Source organism: Doryrhamphus excisus, linkage group LG6 (genome assembly GCF_037039965.1).
Source record: "Doryrhamphus excisus strain RoL-2023G ecotype Guam linkage group LG6, RoL_Dexc_Guam_v1.1, whole genome shotgun sequence".
NCBI classification, from domain to species: domain Eukaryota; kingdom Metazoa; phylum Chordata; class Actinopteri; order Syngnathiformes; family Syngnathidae; genus Doryrhamphus; species Doryrhamphus excisus.
In genome coordinates, this window is record NC_136362.1 from 16,930,287 (window position 1) to 16,954,294 (window position 24,008).

The 24,008-nt window shown below is 39.8% G+C and overlaps 1 protein-coding gene across 1 annotated transcript; it reads right to left on the minus strand.

Annotated features, from left to right (window-relative positions):
* Positions 1–8,324: 8,324 nt before the first annotated feature.
* dsc2l (desmocollin 2 like) lies at positions 8,325–18,516 on the minus strand. The gene is made up of 16 exons (XM_058068990.2): positions 18,198–18,516; positions 18,024–18,114; positions 17,765–17,943; positions 17,590–17,682; positions 14,578–14,733; positions 14,359–14,503; positions 14,128–14,282; positions 13,911–14,045; positions 13,488–13,673; positions 13,159–13,406; positions 12,938–13,080; positions 10,489–10,710; positions 10,031–10,252; positions 9,801–9,916; positions 9,466–9,717; positions 8,325–9,057 (listed from the first exon to the last, which is right to left on the minus strand). The coding sequence occupies exons 1-16, from the start codon at positions 18,234–18,236 to the stop codon at positions 8,860–8,862; spliced, it is 2,580 nt and encodes an 859-aa protein (XP_057924973.2). The 5' UTR covers positions 18,237–18,516; the 3' UTR covers positions 8,325–8,859.
* Between the last annotated feature and the right edge of the window lie 5,492 nt (positions 18,517–24,008).

The following is a 24,008-nucleotide window of genomic DNA, read 5'->3' on the forward strand; positions in this document are numbered from 1 at the left end:
AAGCACACTTGGCATACTGCTGAAAAAATGCAAAAAGAGCATGTAGGAGGCAATGAACTGCAAAAAAAGAGGCACAGACAGCATGGGAGGAGGAATTCCTGAGTAGAAGACATTGCTTTCAGAGTTGTCTTATATTCAGGTAAATATGGTACTTCTTCAGGGGGTGTAAGAAAGGGTTAGGATCAGATGCAAAACACAAGCCCTGCATCAAACACCTTAAATCAGGGGTGCTCATTAAGTCGATCGCGATCTACCGGTCGATCGCGGAGGTGGTACTGGTCAATCGCGGCGTGACATTAAAAAAATATCATCCTAGCATCAATGCTGTCACTTGATTGATATATAGGGCAGCCATTCAGATGACAACTGAATGTTGCCCTTTGGGTGACCAATCAAATCAAACAACGTCTCTAAGTGCAGCAGAACTTACGATGTCAGCCTATCATCCATCCCTGTTACTTGATTGACATACAGGACAACCAATCAGAGGACAACTGAATTTTGACCTTTAGGTCACCGCTCATGCGTAAACAACGATGCAAAGTGCTAAGCTAGTCGGCAAATTGCGTCAGATTTTAAGCCCTCGCTAAAGTTTATGGTCACTAAAATGAGTGAAGGAGCTGGACCAAGTAAAAAGGCAAAAACATATCACTTCCATACGGAATGGGAGGTGGACTTTTTTTTTCACAATGTCTTTTTCGAAGTGCGTTTGCCTGGCTAACCTGGCTATCAGCAGCTACTGTCCGGACTATGCATCCCTGGCTGATTCAATTCAGTGCAAGTCATCAAAGTAAACTCAGGTAATTACAAAAAATGTTCATAGTTAATTATGTGTGTTTTGCAATATTGGCTCATTTGGTTATGTAAGGTACATCAACATACATTGTACGTACAAATAATCCTCAATACATTTGAAAATAAACATGTTTTGCATTTTTGTAGTGGGTAGATCATTTTGACTCGGTCATTTTAAAAGTAGCTCACATGCTGAAAAAGTGTGAGCACCCCTGCCTTAAATCTTAACACCATAAATATCCACCTTAAAAACCATAATTACAATAAATTCTAATTGATTCCAACAAATTGTCTGCATTGTCAAATGATGTCATGATGATTACTTGGTGTTTTCTTTATCAGATTGGTCCAAAAGAAAACTTTTTGACCACAATGTGACTTCACTATCCCCCCCAAAAAGTTGCTCTGTGTCTTCAAAATAGTTTTTTTTTCAAACAAAAATTATAAGACTACTATTATTATACTACTATTATAAGACAACAGGCTGAACAATAAACATTTATATTTTTTGCACATAGATTTCCACATAAAGCATCCACAAAAGCAGTCTCAGAGAGGTGTTGTTGTTACGATGGACTACTATATCGATGTCCCTCACCACTTTGCACTTTTTTGCACAATTTTGCAGCTTCACTATATAACATTTGTTTAAATTACCAAATTACCAAATCATGCTGTCATCATGCAGGGTAGTAATCATGCTACCCTTATTAATAAAATGTTATAGTATGTATTCTTGCCCTAAATTGAGCATTTTCAAGCATAAAAATGGCTAAATTACCTAAAATACATGTAATAGAAGTACATACACTAATATACATGAAAAGACCAATTCAGAAACTTGCTGATGTGTAGTATTCTACACTGGTCACTAGGTGTCAATGATGTTACTGTAATGTAAAGTGGCGCAAATCAAGGCTGGCAGGACATTTAATGTGTGGAACAGCAGGGAGTTTTTACATTGTGATAGTAAATGACATTGAGGGAGATGAATGCTGTGAGGATGTTGATTCCACGCTAGTGGCTTGGCCGCTTACCTTGAAGAGCTCTCATGTGTTTGCTTACATACATTATCTAAATGTTAAGACGGAGAATCTGAATCTATAACACTGTTACTGGTACCGAGTGCAGGCCAATTACCATCAGCAGCATCTAGCATCTTCAAAAGCCTCATCTCCTTCAACGCCACGTGATTTCTACGGGACAATGAACGTTTTATTCTCTGATGCGAAATAATGCAACCTTGACAGTCCTGATGGCGTCCAACGTTTTTCCAACCAGAACGGTGGAGGGGGCGCCATCATGATCTCAGAGCTTGTGCAGGGGCGTCAAACAGCAGCTGGGTATGTGGGGCATCCCTCTTGACTGAAGACCCTCTTATATGTGTGGCAGTAACCTGGTCTTTCAACAGGACAATGCTGTAGTTCACAATGCCCACCTGACAAAGGACTTCTTCCGGAGGAATAATATCTTTTTTTTGACAATCCTGTGTCTTCCACTAATCTAAATCAATTTTAGGATTGTTCCAGACTGTGGATGCCCTCCGTAATGCCATCCTCATCACCTGGAGCAAAATTCTCGCACCTTCCTGGAAACACCAGCATCACCTAAAACATTTTTTCCTCACTTCCAATATTCATTTTTGCATTTTGAAGTTTTATTTAGAACCTCCTTAAAATCCAAAATGTAAATTCTTCCAATTTTTCAACTGGTCTTTTGCTCTGACATGTGGCAGCCTTTACAGCAGGGGTCTCAAACACACGGCCCGCGGGCCAAATGTGGCCCGCAGGACACTAGTTTGAGGCCCCCGCCTTGATATGAAAGTTTAATGTTAGTGCGGCCCGCGCAAGTTTGATATGGATGCTGTATGGTATCATGTACCCAGAAAAAAATATTACGTTAGATTAAGGTTCATGTTAAAGGTTATATAACCGTTAATAGTTATCCTCCCTATCCATGTGGAAGTGGTAAGTTTTTTTAAGTTTAAAGGAAATAACTTGAAGGCTACCGTTTAGGTCGCTAGCTCTCTAGTTTGCGAGTTAGCATGTGTCTCAAGGCCCTGCAGTTGCGCAATATGTTGTAAATAAAAAGAGTATAAATGTGACTATAGTCGTGTTTTGTCATGTCTACAGGGCTCTAATAATGCTTTGTTCATTTTAATCTGAAAAAAATTATTTGTCTACCCACCAACTATATGTGGTTTCTTAAGTTTTTATTATTTGCCATTTTATTATTATTATTATATTTATTTATTACTGATTGATTGATTTTCTTTATTCTTGATTTGTTTATTTATTTTTCATCTTATTTTGTGCAGAAAAATAAAAATTAAGATATTTGAGAACAGTGGAATGTTTTATCAGAGCTTTTATTGTAGAAAATCGGAACCAAAGCACTGAAAAAGTTATATTTTTCTGTTTTTAATAAATGCGGGGTTTTTTTTTTGGGAAAACCTGATGCGGCCCAGCCTTGCCCAGACCCTAGCTCCAGTGGCCCCGAGGTAAATTGAGTTTGAGACCCCTGCTTTAGAGTCAGACGTTCTACTCCCTTCAGTCTGGTAAAGAGGTAAAGCCTGCCACCTAGTGCCCATACCTGAAATAACAGCATATACTCCTCACAGGCTTGTAGTATGAAGAGCGTGCCAAAGAATCCCACATTACAACATTAACAACATGCCTAATTGTTTGGAACGTCCCGTTCCTTCTTGAATTCAATATGTTAAACATGACCTACTTAGTTTCCCATGGCACACCATTATGTGAATCGAAAGATACCTCCAGAATATGTCATTTAAAAGGATAAACCCCAGAGAAATGTGCGCTTTTGGCAGCCAAAAAGCCTCAGTTAACATCCTTAGGTGAAAAGAAGAAGGAGGAAAGCATCCTATTAGTAGAGATTGTTTTCACAATATGCTCATTTACAAGTAATACATGAATTTGACACTACTGTGGCTTGGAGTGAAGTCTCTATGAGTGGTTTCTTTCTGTCTTTTGTACTGGACGATGTACTAATAATGAACTGGTTGCTCTTGGCACGTAGTTGGGTGCCTCAAGCTGGGTGAGGGTGGTTGGATGTGGGGTTTTTATTCTGTGTAGACAAGCAATAATATATGTTTTGTTGGGATGAGGTTGGAATCTGGGTGTTTACGGGGGTGGGACTAGATAAGTCTTGACTTCTTCCCACTCCCTTTCGAACATGTGTACATTTATATATTCATTCATTTTCTACCGCTTATCTTCACGAGGGTCGTGGGGGTGCTGCAGCCTATCCCAGCTGTCTTCGGGCAAGATGCGGGGTGTACCCTGGACTGGTGGCCAGCCAATCACAGGGCATATATAGACAAACAACCATTCACACTCACATTCGTACCTATGGACAATTTGGAGTCGCCAATTAACCTAGCATGTTTTTGGAATGTGGGAGGAAACCGGAGTACCCGGAGAAAACCCACGCATGCACGGGGAGAACATGCAAACTCCACACAGAGATGGCCGAGGGTGGAATTGAACCCTGGTCTCTTAGCTGTGAGGTCTGTGCGCTAACCACTCGACCGCCGTGCAGCCTTTTATATATACATAGGTATTTTTATTTGTATTGATTTTGGTTGGTTTGTTGTGTTTGGATGTTTTTCATGTTCGAAACAAAGAAGAAAGGGAAAAAAAAAGGCCGGACACAAATGTGGGTTTAATCAGTCAGCTTTAACTTTCTGCACTTGAGAATCCATTTTTTAGTTGCTTTAATTATTGTAGAGTTATATAAGTCAGCCCGTGTGACATCTTTGCTACATTTCACACCATCTGAATGGTGAACATTAAATGAATAAGCATTGCTTTGAATTATTTTAGTATGTATAGTACTGTGCAAATTTTTTCCTGGTTCACATAGTATGATGAAAATACATTTGTTCTTTCAACTCCTCCAGTTGATTCTACTATTTACAGTGATTTTCAGTAATGCACTACTTTTTTTCTTTACCGTAATTGCAGTGTTTCGATGAAAATAACAGTGAGTGAAGTAATTGTGCTACGGGTTGAAAATCAAAATGCATCAAAAATGAAGTCACATGTGGCTAATAAAAGCAGCAGTCATGCTTTGCTTTGAGAAGCTTCATTATATATTTAGATGAACTGCATATTTTCATTGTTTTGACTTTTCAAGACTCCCCTAATTGGCCCCGGTGGGCTTTGGAGCAAAGAGCCTTGATGTGTATACATTTCAACCACATGCTTGCACAATCCTAACAGTACTTTTTAGAATCTGTGTTGATGATATTGTTGTGTTCCCTTTAACAAGCCTGCACTGTTTGATCCAAACCTGAGACTAATATTAATCCAGGATTCAATCACCCTCATCGGCCATTTCCAGTTGGTCCTTTCTAGGTCCATATAATGATATGTCCAGCTTCACCTCGCCTATTCATCACACTGATGCGTGCTTCCAAAGTTTAGTTGGTGGATTGTTTACTGCACGGGATTGCTTTCTTATTTCATTTATGAATAAATAATAAGAAGAATAATCCCCGTGCCTGTTTAAGTGTCTTCATTTAAGGCGAATTTCAATTTTGTTTTCAATTAATTTTTTATGGCGTATGACTTATTTATAGAGCTTTGTGCATAATGTAGATAAGCCTGTTATCTACAGAATCTTGGCATTTTAAATATATTGTGAATAATTCATTTAAAGGGATGTTGATTGCACGCTCCGCTGTGAAAATGGTGGAACCTCCAAAGAACACTATTTGACTTTCAAGTTGTTCTGAGGTCTACCATTGGAAACATACATCATAAAACATGCTACCCTATCATACAGGTATAAAAATAAGTATCACAATAGAAAGTAACAATAAAATGTGAAATAAAGTTAAACTACTCATCATTTAAAAACATTTGACAGACAAATAATGGAAAAGGAACAAGAAGGTATTGGCTTACCAGCATTTGCCATCTAGTGGTATTTGGTGGGTATTGCTACCATTAATAAAGCCCTGCTGTGATTGTTGCCAGGTAGAATACAAACACGTTGAGGTTTGGCGTCCCTTTGTTGGCATGCACTGTGTAAAAAAATTAATATTGTTGCTTAATGCAGCAAGCTTTTCTTGTAAATTTCATGCTAGTCATTATGAGGGATTTCACCAGATTGGAGCCACAAGATTTAAACATAAATTTTAAGAAAAGTTTGGCAACTTTGTTGCTAAATTTGGTGACATTCCAAACCCTTTTATGACATGTTTCAAAAGCGACTAGCAACAAATCTAGAGACTCTTTCTTCAATTGTTGAAGAGTTTTCTGGAATTTTGGGGACTTAACTGTGAAAGCATGCACCGTATTCTCGAATAAGTTAGCAGAACTCAAAAATGTGAGGCAATCAGTCGCCACATTTTTTTGAGTTCATAAACTCAAACATTTGAGTATATCAGAGCTTAAATATTTGGAATTGATATTAGATATACTTTTTTGTTGGCTTGAAAAGAGAAATAGCTTTCTTTTTTGCATTCTCTCTGCCATGCATTCTCCATTCTTTAATTTTCGTTCTCAATTTCAACTCTTTCCATAGGAAGGTTACTGTGTAACCTACACAGTACAAATATAGATAATAGATTTATTCTTAATTGATTTTTGGTTTGATTTATTCATGTTAAATAGATACTTTTTTATAAGTAACTATGAGTTAATTATATTAAGTAGGTTACACAAATCTGCAAAAAGTTCATATTAATCAAAAATTACAAGTTAAAGAAACTGAAAAGACAGATAATACAACTGGCAATCAACATTTATCAGTAGAACTTTTAAGAAAATGTTAACTATACTTACATGAATTATTTATTTTGAGCATTCGGATTTACAGTGGCTTAAGTTGTATGTAAACTATGTTTTTAAGTTAATCTTACTTAATATAGCCATAGTTCAATTTAATCAAAACATATTAGTTAAAGTACTCAAAATGGAACAACATGTTAAATGCACTTGACATAATTAAGTCATTAGAACTTTTTTAAGAATTTTGAGTATGCATAACTTAATTTATTTAAGTACTTTGAACATTCCGGTTTACAGTGTGTATTGATCTGCAGTTTGTGTGCAGTCACAAGCCGTCAGTGCACAGTCAGCTGCAGCAGCACACTGAGAACATAGTGAAGCTCTACGCATCTATGAATCAAGCATACGTGAGGTGCGATTCCTGCGGGGTGGAAACACTGCTGAAGTCAATAAATCTCACAGCAAAACAGTGTTGACCTGGCTGTCACAGTGTGTCTTTTGGCACTGTTGCCTTGTCCTCAGACAAGTACCTATTGGCTGTCCTGGAAGTCACTAGGTCATTGGCTAATTCGCAAATATCGTAAAAGAGGTTGGAAAACAGCATAACCTCATAAGAGAGACAAAAAAGTGAGTAAAAACACTTCAATTATGTTTAGAACTACAAATAATCTTGATTTTGGGTTTGTTAATTTAAAATTTCCGTCATCATTTCTATGTATTTATATGCATTTGTATTATTTCTTATGGGAACCATGGATTCAGTTAGCGTCCATGTTGAGGGCTGTGTGCAGCTATGTGACAAAATGGTGTCAGTGCTGAGCTCAGACATGTGCTATGCTCGACGATGTGCTGGAACTTGATCCAACAGGGAGGCAAAAAGGTTGGGCGTTCGTGGAAGAAGGTGTCCCACTGCATGCTTGGGAGTTGGACAAGCCCAGGCTGCCACACCCAGTAAATCATTCACTCTGCCAACACAATGAGCAGCATTCCTTTTCTCAGAGAAACCAGTGCAACTCCTACAAGAGAGCCTTTTTAACATTTATTTTACAGCTGCAAGGACAATCCTCCAAACACTACATGAGTTAAAGAGCAGTCAGCCTGTTGGGAGTCAAATGTTCAATAAGTTAACCCACATCTACTGTACTAGATTAGAACATTTATGGACAATGTCAATTTATGGAAATGCCAGATTTCCTATGACTTTTGTGAAAATAATCGTTTTCTGTCATCTTGTCAGTCCTGTGTCAGTCATGCCTCACTCGCAGGGTTCACACCTTTGTGCCGACTTTCACGTGTTGAGCAGAATGTTGCAATAACTGCTGACGGCTGCTGCTGCAACCACACCCGTATTCACTAAACGTGACCACGGCTGGAGTGCATGTGCAAACAAATATTGTACAATTTGGAAGAAACAAACAAGATTTTTGTTCTAAGACTGCAGTTTGAATTAGATTAAATCTAAGGAAGTATTTTCTTGTCAAATGTCACTAAGGGTATGATCCCCCTTTGGCACGTTTGGTTCAAATGTGACCAATGACACAGACCAATGTTACCAGAATACAGAAATGACAAATATGCCACAGAAAATCCATTGAAAGTGACAATCGCGCTCTTTTGGTGAAATCTACAGTATATATAGATATAAAATACAAAAATAACCTATATATTAAACTCAGAAGACAGCATGTAATATGTCACAGAAGCTGCCCAGTTCTTAATTTTGAAAATATGCTCTATGGTAAAAAAAAAATACCAAAGTGAAGCGGTAAGCAAAGTGTACCAAAGTATCTTTTTACTTTTGGTCTGGACCAGTGTTCCGAAAAACAAGTCTAAACGAACCAACCCTAAGGTGACTCCATAATCATCTTAGTTAATATGTGTTAATAGTACAAAATTCTTTTAAAAATGGGGGAAACAGCTTCAAAAATAGCCAACCAACACAGCACAAGTCATTTACTATAAACACGTGGAATTAGTAAAACCCAAATTACCTGAAGTTGTCACAAAATTATAAAAACAGAAATACCCAAAGCCAGCCACGACATTGAATGCATCAGCTAGCAACAACCTTCAAAACCAAGAATGCAAAAAGCACACATCAGCGTATAAACTAGTATGTACATTTGACAGTGTCGAATATGTTATCAGTGCTCAGGACTAAGCAACAAAACCAGCAGGGAAACGCACACACACAACTCTTTTCTTTCATTTCATTCATGTTCAGCTGGGTGTGGGAGGCCCTGGGGACCCCCGGGCCCTACTGCATCCTGGGCACCAAAAAAAGCAAAACACTGCTACTGTCTGTTCATGTCTTTTTGCAGATGCCTGCAAGAGGTTTGAACTTCGGTCCAAGTGTGTTTAAAAAATCGAGGTTCTCGTTGTCGCCGTCGTCGCTGCAGCAGCCCACCGAGCCGGCGGCTGAGCCCACCCCCTCATAGCCGTACTGGTGGATGATATCATCCGCATATCGACCATCCTCCTCCCCTCCGAAATAGCCGAGTTTCTACAAGGCAAACAAATGTGACCACAAAGTTAGTAAATCTCTCCAAAATCTTCTGTTTTCAGCGGATACTCTCACAGACAATCAGATGTGCCTAATGAAATGTCCTCTGTGTGCAGATTATGATGAACCATTTAGAAAAAACAATCATGTAATGTATTTTGCAAGATAAAAAATACATATTAATAGATGTATCAGTGGCCAGTATCCATATGTCTTGGCAGATGTTGAAAAAAAAATCTGAATATTGTCAATAATACAGTCAGCATTAGTCATTGAGAAATTATGGAAAGATGCCAGTCTTGAAAAAAAAGTGGATTAATGATTTTTAAGCACCAAAAATTTTTTTTACTTGATCCTCCAAACTCACAAACTACCCCAAATACATAAAATTGTAGGTAGTGAAATTACCTGGTGCAAATAGCGTCCATTTGTTTGCCAAGTGCTGAGAAAGTTTGCATCATAGTTGAGCTGTTGAGTACCATACTGGCTGTCGTACTGTCCGGAGTAGAACTCTTGCATGTCGGTGGTAACAATGCCACCTTTGTACAAGCCAGCGTCTTGGCGTCCGAGTGTGCTGGAGCTCTTCACCTGCCAATCCTGATTCAACACTGAGCCCTTGATGTCAGGGCCAGAGATGGGGACCTTGATGAGACTTGAATCCTGTTGAGCGAATGGATGAAAAAATGAACCCAAAAAAGGTTCCTTTACATGACACATGTAAGGAAATAACATTTTGTTCTTACCACTTCTTCCCCTGGCGCCTCCGTGTTTGATTTGATCAGGATTCCACCACTATCAGCTGTGTCCTCCAGCTGAACGTTTTCTGCTCTTGTCTTACAGAAAAAGACAAGCAACAACACTGCAACGGCAAAACAAGCATGTTAGGTGTTGCTGAATACAACAATGCTCCGTGTGGTCTGTGCATTAAAATTGTATTGTAAAATGATAATTGATGATGAAGATCGGAACTGACCTAGCAGCAGAAGAAGCAACAAAGGCAGCAGCAATGCCAGCCAACCCAGCGGGCCGAGTGCGGCCGACCACGGCTTGGTCAAGCAAGCCCCATTCCTGCATTGGCAGATCCTTACATTCACTATCTGTGTTTTTCCATTGCCCTGCAGGTCTTTAATTACCACGGGAACTTTGTGCACCTTAATAGGAAGTTCTTTGAGCTGCTGTAAGGTAGCTGCTGTGTCTGCACAGGAGTCACACAAAGAGGAAACATAATTATAGCCTTAACATTGTCAGATCGTCTGAGACAAAACTTTTGTTACCGATACTGAATTGTTGAAAAGAAAGACTCTTCCACAGGTTACATTGAAATACACTTAGCAGTTCTCATGCCAGTATTTGTGCAATGCTTTTTAGTGTGAGCATTTAGAGGATAATATTTTTTTTTAAAGCATATGAATAAAGCTGACAAGCACCTACCATTAAACCTGGTCACAGACCATTTTCCATCATGGTCAGCAGGCATACTAAAGGTGAAGGGTGCCGAAAATGGAGACCTGTCCAAGTCTTCAGCCACAACAAGCACCGAGCCAAGTTCTCCTTCCTTTTCACACAGCACCCTCTCACTGGTGGGCACGATTGGTATGTTGTCATTCTCATCATCCACTTGGATTATCACCGTCCCTGTGCCAGTCTTGGAACCTGAAATAAATTCCATGGTTATGAACATTTGACCAAACATTGTCATTTGACTGCAAAACTCAATTTCCAATAAACCTCTTGGCCCTGGGCCAGGTTTTCATTCCACCCATTTTAGTTACTGTAAATCAGGTCAGACGAACCCAGGACGGGTTTAGCACAGACAGATACTGCCAAGGGGACAGTTGGTGCTCTTAACAACCAAATAGAGCGGAGAAGAAACGTCATCTGCAATGACTTGGCACGCAGATGCTTTTACGTGTGATTGATATACAGTGCATCCGGAAAGTATTCACAGCGCTTCACTTTTTCTACATTTTGTCATGTTACAGCCTCATTCCAAACTGAATTAAATTAATCTCTTACCTCAAAATTCTACACAAAATACTCCATTATGACAATGTGAAAAAATGTTTTTTTGACATGTTTTGAATTTATTAAAAATAGAAAACAAAAAAATCACATTTACATAAGTATTCACAGCCTTTGCCATGAAGCTCAAAATTGAGCTCAGGTGCATCTTTTTTCCACTGATCATCCTTGAGATCTTTCTACAGCTTAATTGGAGTCCACCTGCAGTAAATTCAGTTGATTGGACATGATTTGGAAATATAATAACTGTCTATATAAGGTCCCACAGTTGACTGTGCATGTCAGAGCACAAACACCAAGCATGAAGTCAAAAGAACTGTCTGTAGACCTGCGAGACAGGATTGTCTTGAGGCACAAATCTGGGGAAGGATACAGAAACATTTCTGCTGCTTTGAAGGTCCCAATGAGCACAGTGGCCTCCATTATTCGTAAATGGAAGACGTTTGGAACCACCAGGACTCTTCCTAGAGCTTCTAAACTGAGCGATCGGGGAAGAAGGGCCTTAGTCAGGGAGGTGACCAAGGCCCCGATGGTCACTCTGTCAGAGCTCCAGCGTTCCTCTGTGGAGAGAGGAGAGCCTTCCAGAAGGACAACCATCTCTGCAGCAATCCACCAATCAGGCCTGTATGGTAGAGTGGCCAGACGAAAGCCACTCCTTAGTAAAAGGAACATGGCAGCCCGTCTGGAATTTGCCAAAAAGCACCTGAATGACTCTCAGACCATGAGAAACAAAATTCTCTGGTCTGATGGCTTTTGTCTGGCCACTCTACCATACAGGCCTGATTGGTGGATTGCTGCAGAGATGGTTGTCCTTCTGGAAGGCTCTCCTCTCTCCACAGAGGAACGCTGGAGCTCTGACAGAGTGACCATCGGGGCCTTGGTCACCTCCCTGACTAAGGCCCTTCTTCCCCGATCGCTCAGTTTAGAAGGCCGGCCAGCTCTAGGAAGAGTCCTGGTGGTTCCAAATGTCTTCCATTTACGAATAATGGAGGCCACTGTGCTCATTGGGACCTTCAAAGCAGCAGAAATGTTTCTGTATCCTTCCCCAGATTTGTGCCTCAAGACAATCCTGTCTCGCAGGTCTACAGACAGTTCTTTTGACTTCATGCTTGGTGTTTGTGCTCTGACATGCACAGTCAACTGTGGGACCTTATATAGACAGTTATTATATTTCCAAATCATGTCCAATCAACTGAATTTACTGCAGGTGGACTCCAATTAAGCTGTAGAAAGATCTCAAGGATGATCAGTGGAAAAAAGATGGACCTGAGCTCAATTTTGAGCTTTATGGCAAAGGCTGTGAATACTTATGTAAATGTGATTTTTTTTGTTTTCTATTTTTAATAAATTCAAAACATTTTTCACATTGTCATAATGGAGTATTTTGTGTAGAATTTTGAGGTAAGAGATTAATTTAATTCAGTTTGGAATGAGGCTGTAACATGACAAAATGTAGAAAAAGTGAAGCGCTGTGAATACTTTCCGGATGCACTGTACTCCCAGCCCAACTGGAAGCAACTGACTGAGGCAAACAACAGCAACCTACACAAATCTCAAACGACTTCAGCCTTTCTCTTGCGGATAAAAGCGCTCTTGTCTAATTTAATGATGAGCAGTAGTACCCACTCCCACCTCTTCCAAGCGTGCAGCGGCCAAGAAAGTGTACTGTCCTCGATGTAGATAACCACTCCAATGAACCGGACGCTACGTGACAAATGTGCTCAAGAACAGCATGATTGTGTAGTGTGAGTACCCCCTAATATTCTGAATTGAATTACACCATACTGCTAAGTATAAATCGGGCCAATGAGGCCATGGGTTAAGACATCAGACTATCTGATAGTTGAAAGCTACATACTTGCATCGACAGCTCTCATGGTTATGTTGTAAACTCCATCCTTGACAAAATGAGATTCTCTGTCGATGGTGTTTGCAACTCTCAGCTCTCCAGTGTTCCTATCTACGTTGATCCAGGCAGCAGGGTCGGTGACTTTGTAATACCTGGGAGAAAGTACTTGTGTGTCAGAGTCACGTTCCTTAGCAAGCAGCATCAATCGTCAGAAGGAAGGGACCGCTTACTTGATTCCATCGCTGCTCTTTGTTTCGGGATCTACGGCTTTGTAAGTTCCGATGAGTGTGCCATTCGGTGTGTTTTCTTTCACGATGAAGCGGATGGTAGGCGCAGTGAATTCTGGGCCTTCATCGGCGTTGGTGACTGTCAAGTCCACAGGGACAGATCTCCACTGGTCCGAGGTGCCGGTCAGATCCACTTCATTGCGGGCCTGGATTTCGAGCCTCACATTTTTGGTTTTCTCATAATCTAATGGCTGGAAAGACCACATGACTTTTTTTTAATACAAATACTTGAACTCCTCAAAGTAGCAACTCCATATTGAAAACCAGCTCACCTTTGCAACGTAAAGAAGCCCCTCGTTTGTTTTGGCGTCTGTAGCCATACGGAAATTGTTATTTTCATTTCCCTTAGTGATCACAAATTTTGACTTCCAGTTCGGTGAGTCTTTTAAATCCTTATCTTCAACAGGAATTCGGAGGAGAAGTTTGTCAAATTCATTCTCCTTCACTGTGCCTTGAAACTGCAGGATGCAAAAATAGAGTGCATTAGTACACCTCAACTATATCATTTCAATGTATTGGTATTGGAACACCTCTTAATCAGTAAATCTGAAAATCCAACTCTTGCGATTCCACCTCAATCTTAATTCTTCTAAGACATTTTGCACAATTCCATCTATCCATCCATTTTCTATGACAATTTCCTGAAAATTCCAACTAATCTAACTTTTATGGTGCTGAATAAAAAAGTCATTTACTGATGACTTTGTGAAGGTCGGTGGGTTGTCGTTGATGTCGCCAACAATGATGGTCGCGGTGCCTGTGGTGATCAAACCGGAGTCTTTGCCGTCCCGATCCTTAATCTGCACTGTCACGCCATACTTGTCTTGAGTCTAATGAGGGGATGATTCCATACATTTGATGCATCATAGAACTGAATTGTTGCTTGGAGACTTAAAGTAAACCAGCACTCACCTCTCTGTCCAATGCATTGGTAACCACTGTAAGGTCACCCGTCTCAGGGTTGATGGCAAATTTATCTAATCCTGTCAAAAGGGAATAGCGGATCTTCACATGGTCGGTGCCTTCTTGGTCTCTGTCTGTAGTGTTAACCTTCCCAAGCGATGTTCCTGATGTGTAAAACAAGATTATTTACCACAAATGAAAAAAAGAACTATGTGAAAAAAAACAGTTCATGTTCCTCACCTGCTTTGCTCTGTTCAAGCACAGTCATCTGCATTGAGCCTTGAAACTGTGGCGCATTGTCGTTTACGTCATCTACGTGGATGATGATAGGTAAAGGTAAATCAGTTTGTGCGTGTGTTGTTCTGTCGAACACTCTGGCTGTTAACTGCAAAGAAAAGAGGTACAATGTAAACATTTAGCAATCCGTATGTAAAAAAAAACTCCACACTGTCCCCTCACAATAAACTGCGGGTACTCCTCGCGATCAACCGCCTTAAGCAAAGTCAACATTCCAGACAAGCTGTCAAACTTGAACACTCCCGCTGGGTGCTTGTCGAAACCAGGGCCCGTGAGGGTGTAGTACACCTGATGTCTGGCTTCAGAGTCGGACACAAGCTGCAACAGAAACAAAATTATATATTAGTTTAGCCATTAACGAAGGGGATGAAGGGTCCCCTATTATGGAAAATGAACCTTTAATGAGTTGGTGTCCCAAGGGCGGGGGTGGCCAAACATTTTGAGCCACCGGCCACATTGAGTTGGCCAGGGGGCCAGACTATATATTTGATACATGCGCATTATTTTACATGCATAATTTTAACAGTCACAGCTGGGATAGGCTCCAGCACGCCCACAACCCAAGTGAGGATAAGCGGTAGAAAATGAATGAATGAATGAATGAATGAATTCTAACAGTCCACCTGGAATACTTGCAAGTCATGTTGCCAGCTTGTATGTAAATTTAAATACTTTGGAAGCAACTAGCAGGCTGGATGTAGCCCCAGGGTCATAGTAGTTCCTGTTTATGACCATCAACGGTAAGGAAAAAAAACTATCCTCTCCCTCTCGTTTGCGGCACTTTTGAGAGAAGAGGTACTGAAACGGTCACTTTTGAATTTTCATGACATCATGAAAAAGGAAAGTCTTCCTGTCTCACGGATCTCATACCTCTGATCCAACCAAATACCCACTTCACAAAGAACAACTGAGAAAGAGAAAGCAGGCTTCCAACTGTCTTAGGGACAACTTCACTTCATGGGCAGTCAGCTGAAGCCTACCAAGAGCATCACCCTTCTTGGTGTTGTTATTACCAACACTCTTACTTGGACCCCGTATATTACATATCTTGCTAAGAAGACTGCAAAGCGGCTCTACATCCTAAGTCGGTCAAGGGATCTTCTCCCCTTCAAGGCCAGAGTTACCATCTACAAGGCCTACATTCGACCCCTCATGGAGTATGCATCACCCATTTGGAGTGGAGACTTCAGCGGAAGGCCTTGCGTCTTCTGAACATTGAAGACCCAATCAATGCTGGTATTTACCCCTTGGAGCTTAGAAGAGATGTTGCTACTCTCTGCACATTTTACAGACATTTCTTCTTCAAGCCATCGTTGGAAATTGGTTCGATCATCCCCCCGGTGTTTGCTAGTTTGAGGACAACAAGATCCTCCTCTACTGCACATCCATACTGTGTAACTATCCCCAGGTCTCGCACACATCTTCACCAATCCTCTTACGTACCAAGGGCATGCCGTCTATGGAACTCGCTGCCAGCTCACACCTTTCCCACCTTACCAAATATGGATATATTCAAGAAAAATATTAATCAGCATTTAGTTGCTATTTTGACTTAAAATAATTAGTATTACTTCGGTCCTTAAATGGAAATTAACTTTAGCTTGGTGGACCGCTTTTCATCAATTCTCTGATGGCAACACCAGGTCCCTTAGTTATTGTATAAAAAAAAAAAAAAAAAACTATTATGATGTTGCTACTAAAGTGTGACTTCATATATATATATTGATATCATGATATTATGTTGGACAGGTGTACTGTTACAGTGTATATGTATGAATATATATGAATTTGAAATGAACAATCACACTTCTTGTAGCCACACAAAAAGACAGGCAAAGACAGGCATGGACAAACGCAGCTCATTACCATTAAAGCTACAGACACACAAAATGGTCATTATATCAAATGACTGACCCTAACTTAGACCAATTGAATTAATTATTATTATTATTATTATATTTTGTAGTAATTGTGTGTAATTGTGTAACCCATTGTCTGCTCATTACTAGTAAACAGAACTTGAATGAACAATGGACTTCTCAAGTCATTACAACATATTTCTGTGTTATGTAACAGACTGTGTAGTGTCTAAAGTCCAGTAGTGCTTCCCTTTTTAATCTCATGGCTGTTGGGACAATCTTTTTTTCATCTTTTATTTTACAGTTGGTGGTGCACGCACATACACACACAGCGGTATACTTAATGTTTTCAGGTGTTACTGTTTATACGGTGCTTTATGCTGTTTATCCGGCAATAACTTGAATGGATGATGCTGCAATCTCTACTCTTGCATACAGTTTTATTTATTAATAGCAGTAGGAAATACAATGAATTTAACAACGTTTTCACTTAAAGGATTATGTGAGCGTGTGTTAAAATAATTGCCCCGAATAGCCATAAGGAATGAGGAAAAGTTACAGTATATATACAGCCATTCATCAAATGTCATACTGTAAACAAGTAAGTTTAAGACATCCATTCTCTATGCCAACTTATCCTCATTAGGGTCGAGGAGTATGCAGGAGCCTATTCCAGCTGTCTGTAGGCAAGACGACGGGTACACCTTGGACTGGTCGGCAGCCAATCACAAGGCACATACTGTATAGACAACCATTCACACTCACGTTCATACTTATGGACAATTTAGACATGACAATTAATCTAACATGCATGCTTTTGGAATGTGGGAGGAAGCCGTAGTAGGAACACGTGCACAAGATCTAATATGATTTAACACAAAAAAATATTTAAAAATATCTAATTTGCCTTTTGATATTTTTTACATTGATGCTAGTAATATTTTACTAAATAATAACACACACCGCTACAGCCACCATTGTAACGTAATATTTCAAATACAATATGTTGTATTGGAAATCTTACATCGAGCCGTGTCAAAGTGGGAGGTGCAGCATCTTGAGAAAAATAAAGAAAAACACATTTCTAACCCGAAGGGTAGTAGAAAACGCTAATAAATATGCACTAGAAAATCTGTTGTTTTGGGAGTACTGTATAATTGGATTATATTCTCACTCTGCCACACTTTACAAACCCCTGCATTATATTGCGTACAGTGACGCGTATGTGATATTGTAAGCTATGTAGCAGAAGACAACAGTTGACAGCATTCTAAAAAGCATGATGTATTATATGCTGAAAACATCAAAACATTACCCTATCAATGTCTCTTGGACCCTGCTCGTTCTCCAGGATGTGGAAGGGTGGGGGGCTCCAGCGTCTTTTGAACCTTTTCAGTACTTCAGTGGGCTGTATAATAATAATAATAATACAAAATGAAAATAGTTTTCACACTCATATCAAATAGACACTGTAAGTCATTGCCTTGTACCTGTCTCATCAACAAGACTTCCATTCGCATATGTACTCCATTGTTGTCCTGGACTAGGACGGAAAAAGACTGGCCGTTGAGCGGAATAGTGACGGGTGTCATAGCCGTCACTGACCCGTTGGACCAGACCGCGAAAGTGCGGTTGTTGGAAGTGACGCTGTCACAGTCCGCAACATTGACTACAACAGGCAGAGAACATTGAGTGAGTTTTGCATCGAAACATAACTTTTTGACGAATAAATGATTATTAAATAAATACTTCTTGTTAACTCGAATCCGAGTGGGATACTTTGAGGCACCGTGACGGGAAGAAACGCCGGGACCTTGCAGGACTCAACACCGGCTAGGATCTAAAGTTACACAGGGTTAGTGTCAAATATCGCAACATGTTTCCTATTTCCTTTACATGTTAATAAAACGCATTTGTACTCACCAGCGTCACACATGCAATGAAAATGATAGCCTTCGCCATTTTTTTTTGAAGAAAATGCGCTTTGCCCACTTGACGCGAAGCAAAGGGCAGCCCTCCACCACACAAAAAGAAAAAGAAGCGTCCAGGTGTCGATTTGGAGTTGAACAGTTTGCCAAAACAGTCCTGCTGTTTCTCCTACGATTCCATAAGCAACTTTTGCGTACACTCGCTCCCTCGCTGCTGGCTGTCTGTCAATAATCCGGACACACCTTGAACGCCCCACCCAAGCCTCCCCAGCAGGCTCTACATGCAGCAGGGAGGAGGACCTGTGCAACAAAAGTCACTAAACTTGACAAGTTTATTTCCTTTCCGCCAGCAGGAGGAGCCGTTTCCCCAAACATATATATATATTTAATTTTGCTGAATTTATACTTTATTAATCAACTTGAGAAGTGAAACCAAACATAGACCATAAAGTTTATAGCCACAAAACGCAAACTAGTGCCTCAAAGCAATTTCATTGCTAATGATGCTGTCAAATGTTATGTATGCCTCTGAGGGAGAGTTTAAACATCTGTGCTCTATGTGTTTAGTCGCCATGACACAATTGTTTGTCTACTTGCTTTTCTAGTAGACAAGCAATCTTGTTTTTCCGGTCTGGGGAAGCTTTCCCAGGTCTGCACAGATGAATGACCTCTGTATGCCCCTCCTCTCCCTCTTGCAGCAGGAACACAGCTAGGCTCCTCACTTAGCACTGCAGGAATGTGCACTAAAAGAAGCCTGGTGAGGGGGAGGCTCCGCTCTCACTATCTGAGAAAAAATGCTTGCACAAACAAAAAAAAGTTCAACTGTTTGACGACACTGAGGGCCATTCTAGTTCAGCGTGAACTGTCCTAAAAAAAGAGAAAGCGTGAAAATGCGTAAACATGAAGTGAGACTTTGCGCGAGCTACACATGCAGGGAAGGTGAGAAAAATGTCAGGATGTTTGTAGTGAGTCATAGGTGTGGACACGGGGAAACCGCCCAAGGGCTGGAAGCCATAACAGTAAACGCAAACCAGACTCAGCAAATACTCCCGTCACTCCCAGAATGAAAGTGAATTAGGAGCCGCTGTGTGTAACTACACATTACAGTACAGTACTGACCGCCTCCTTTCCTCCTAACAATCATGACCTCGTCACTTCATACACAAAAATGTGTCATTTTAACCCTGAATTAGGCGTTTTGTTAACAACAAACTTCTCAGGAATGTTGAAGTTAACCATCTTTAGTCTTCATTGAAAACACCATTTTTTGCATGAAGGGCCACATACTGAAAAATGAAAGGAAGCAAGGGCCACTTTTATATTTAGTCAATCAACACATGCAGATATGCTTTTTCTTCTTTTTCTTTGGGCTTTTCCCTTCAGGGGTCACCACAGCAAATTAATCGCCTCCATCCAACCCTTCTTCTGCATCTGTCTCTCTCAAATACCCTCCTTCACTACATCCTTCACTACATCGAAATGCAGCATCCTTCTACCAATATATTAACTATCTCTCCTCTGGACATGTCCCAACCATCTCAGTCTGGCCTTTCTGACTTTATCCCCAAGGCCTCTAACATGTAATGTCCCTCTGATGTACTCTTTCCTGATCCTATCCATCCTGGTCACTCCCAATGTGAACCTCAGCATCCTCATCTCTGCTACCTCCAGTTCTCATGCTAAGATGTTAAAAAAATGTATCTCAGCTTTGTGATATAGGTGAAATTGCATATTATTAGTATGTATTAGTAATATACTTTTGTATACTTTGCTCTCTTTCATTTATTTTCCACCATTTTTGCTGTTTTTTTTTAATTTTCCAAATATTTCAACTTTCTTCTTAAATAATCTATGTAAAAATGTTTTCCTTCAACATTCAACGTCCCGTTTGACCCTCGGCCCATACTGTAGTTTGAGGAAACGTAACAGTGGATGTGGAGACACAGGTGGGAACAAATATTGAGCAGAAACAGACACTAAAAAAGGATATTTTGAATGGTAAGTTTAGCTGTCTTCGGGCAAGAGCTGGGGTACACCCTGGACTGGTCGCCAGCCAATCACAGGGCACATATAGACAAACAACCATTCACACTCACATTCATACCTATGGACAATTAGGAGTCGCCAATTAACCTAACATGTTTTTGGAATGTTGGAGGAAACCGGAGTACACGGAGACACGCATACACGGGGAGAACATGCAAACTCCACACAGAGATGGCCGAGGGTGGGATTGAACTCAGGTCTCCTAGCTGTGAGGTCTGCGCGCTAACCACTTGTTCGCCGTGCAGCCCTGTGTCCCAACTAACGAGTGTTTTTTTTTTAATTTTAACTTCAAGCTGAAATTTGGGTTACGGGATGCTGTTTACCATCAGGCATAGCGTGGAACAGTTATTTGGGGGTTTGTGTCAATGCTGCAAATAGCATAGTAGTGTGAGCATTAACAGTGTGCGGGCTAGTCACCAGGAACAATTTTCAACATACGTAAATTATAACAATCTAATTTATCTCATTTATTATGTATTGTGTAAAACTATGACAGAAACAACATCAAATTAAAATTATACAGACCCACCATCCACCAGTATGAGCCTCAAGTTTGTTTTTCAGAGAGGTGCTCTGCACAAATATACACATTATCACTCAGTAAAGTCATCAAATTTCACCTTTATGCATTCCCACATCAGCATATCAGCATTTGGGATCAAATATGAGGTACAATAAAAACTGGGAAAATACAGTGAAGTAGTCTAATTGTGCAGCGTCGGAGAAAGCTAGATGTTGCGTTCAAAGGGGCGTTGAACAAAATGTGACAAGTTGCCGCTTGCATTAAAGATGCAAAAACTGAACTGTGTATTATTTTATGAATAACATTTTCAAAAATGACTGTATGACTTTATTTATTGTTTTGTTTGCGAATAACAAAACAACCACAGGCCACAAATGGCCCCTGGCCACACGCCCATGCTTTAAAATATTAAAGCTAAATATTAAATATTAAAAAAACATATTTATAATCACACCAATATTGCCACATGGCCAAACAAATTAACATCTAATCTGGTTATGTTTGCAAACCAAATGGAACACGGGTATCCTGAATGGATTGTAAACCTTGGAGTTATACATAAGATTTGAGTGCATCTTATATAACCGCATATAACCTTCTCGGCACTCCCTCTAGCTGTGTTTGTGCGTCAAAGAAGGGGCGGCTAAAGAGTACGCGTCACGTGCGAGATGGTAGTATTTTGGGCGCGACACGTTGCCAGATCATTACCCATCACATTAGTCATTATAATAATCTACTGCAGGTTTCGTCTTAGTAAGAATCTGATAACATTTTTGGTTACAGCACTTTGACTAAGGTGTGCCTGTTTATGGTTTGGATAGACGATAACGCTGGTTCTCAAAAAATGCTACATTTTTAACTATTAATGCAATTTTATGTAATAGTTGAAGTATAACACCTTCACAGAACGTTGAAGAACAGCAGCTCTGTTTTTGCGATGGTGACCGCTCATAAACTGTATTAATATTGGACCAGCCAGGACACCTCTTATGTTATGTATGTTGTACGTGTGAATGGGAGTGTTCAAAATAGTATACAATGCTTGAATAATGCAGCAGGCTAACATTTTGCATATTGGCTTGGGTTCTTTGAGCCACGTTGAGCCACGTTTATTACTGCAACTTAAAAGTAAGCTACACCGAACAACTCTACAGAGAGCCAGTGACCAAAAAAATCCATCTATCCAAAATGTAATGGATAACATTAATTAATTAATTAATGTTAATTGTTTGAAAAACATGATTGAGTGAGGGACGGATGTTCCAACCACGACGTACCAAGTTACCAAAGTATTTCCAAAGTATTGCATTCCATTTTGCGTCAATTGCTTCAAGACTTGATTCATCAACAACTGTCAACGGGGTTACTGTTACTGTGAATGCATCTTTCCCAAGGTCACCAAACTAGCCAGACACGCAACTTGACACGTTCATGTAAACAAAGACAAAGTGACTCATTTTCACTGTGGCAATGCAAAGATTTTCATGAGGAAATTATCGCTTCGCTACCAGGAAGACACTCTCTCGCAATATGCCTTCCATGGAAGGAATTTTATCACATAGTCATTTCTTTTTTATCACCAAAACCATCAGTACCTCCTTGAATCGGTTTGAGGAATCCTAGTGCAAATGACACACTGCTTTGTTTGTTTCTGGGATATGCTTTGACAACATTTTGTAAAAAAAAATATTAGCTTCACTTCCTCTTGTGGCACACCTTTGACTGCACTTTGTACTAATTGTCCACCGGCACTCTTTTTAAAATATATTAACCCCAGACCCTCCTTCCCCGTGAGTGCATGAACACACCTCCATGTACAGAAAAAAACCTCCCACTGAACACTGACTGCTGCATGCCAAACGGTGCATTCCCCAGGGAATGTCACAGGCATGGGGCAAGTTTTACAGTTAGGTGACAACACATCAGTCTAAAGTGAATCCAATATAGGCCTATACATATTTTAAATATGCGTGATTTGCAGTACCGTACATTGTTTTTTCAGTCATAACAATTTGAACCATTCAGTTGACTATTTCTATATTGATCTGAATATCTTGTGGTATTTACAGTATATTAAAGTATACAGTATATGGCATATTTTGACAGAAGTGTTTAATTATACTGTTTTGACAGTTGTTTTGCATACTTTTGATAGAGTAGCTCAGTATTTTTAAGGCCTTCTGGCAAAAATGGGCAAAAATTTAGGAGTGGTTCGTGGAAAAAAATATCGCTTTTGCACCTCTTTTTATGATTTGTGTTTTTTTTTACATGTAGATTTTTTAAAAACGTCATTAATTTCATTATGTATTTGTTTTTTGATAGTGATATTTTTTGGAATTAATGTCATGCCACAAGTCATGCCAAACTACGAATCTTTCATTGTTTGGGGAACATTTGGTGAAAACCCAACATGAAGCCACCACGCAACGTTCAAAGAACGTAAAAAAAGACCTTCAAATGCACAAAAAAAACCATCCCTACAACAAAAATGCAAAGTTCCCCTAACGTTTTGGGAACCAACAATGGCTAGCTGAATGTATGATATCATTAGCATCTGTATTGACCCGAATATAAGACGACCTCTCTTTTTCAAGACCTGTTTTTGGTAATATATTTTAAGAAAGAAAATCTTTCAAATCATGTTTTCAATATCAGTGAAACAACTGATATTAAGTATTGAATTAAAAAATATCAACGTTTGAATCACAGCTTTTTGTGGTTGAATACGGCCTATTTTTAGTCAAAAGTAAAGCATATTTAAGCAAGTGTTAAGTATTATTTACATTAGTTAAGAATTGTGTCGTTATATCATTAAGATAATAAGCCTTCAAGGAACGGTCGAATTACACTCATTCTATGACCGTAGGGGTCTGTGCGTGGAATTATCGCACCAAAATAGGGGAAGCGTTTTGGCTATTATATTGGCCTAGTGTGAGTACATCCTAATTCAATGACAACGATAAATACAATAAAAATGAACACAACTTGCTTGAGTACACATGTGTGAAACAACTTATGTTTACACTTGTATTACAGTTGTTAGGCAGCATTGGTTCTGATTAGCCTGATCATTGGCAAACACACACTGCCCTGAATTATGAGAAAAGTAAAAAAAATACTTAGTTGATGGGCCTCCCATTAAATCGTATTGTTTCAAGGGTTCTTCCTTTTCCCCCAAGCAAAAATGCTCTGGCCAGTATAGCATGCAAATAATCTCCTCCTTTCTCCCCTGTTATC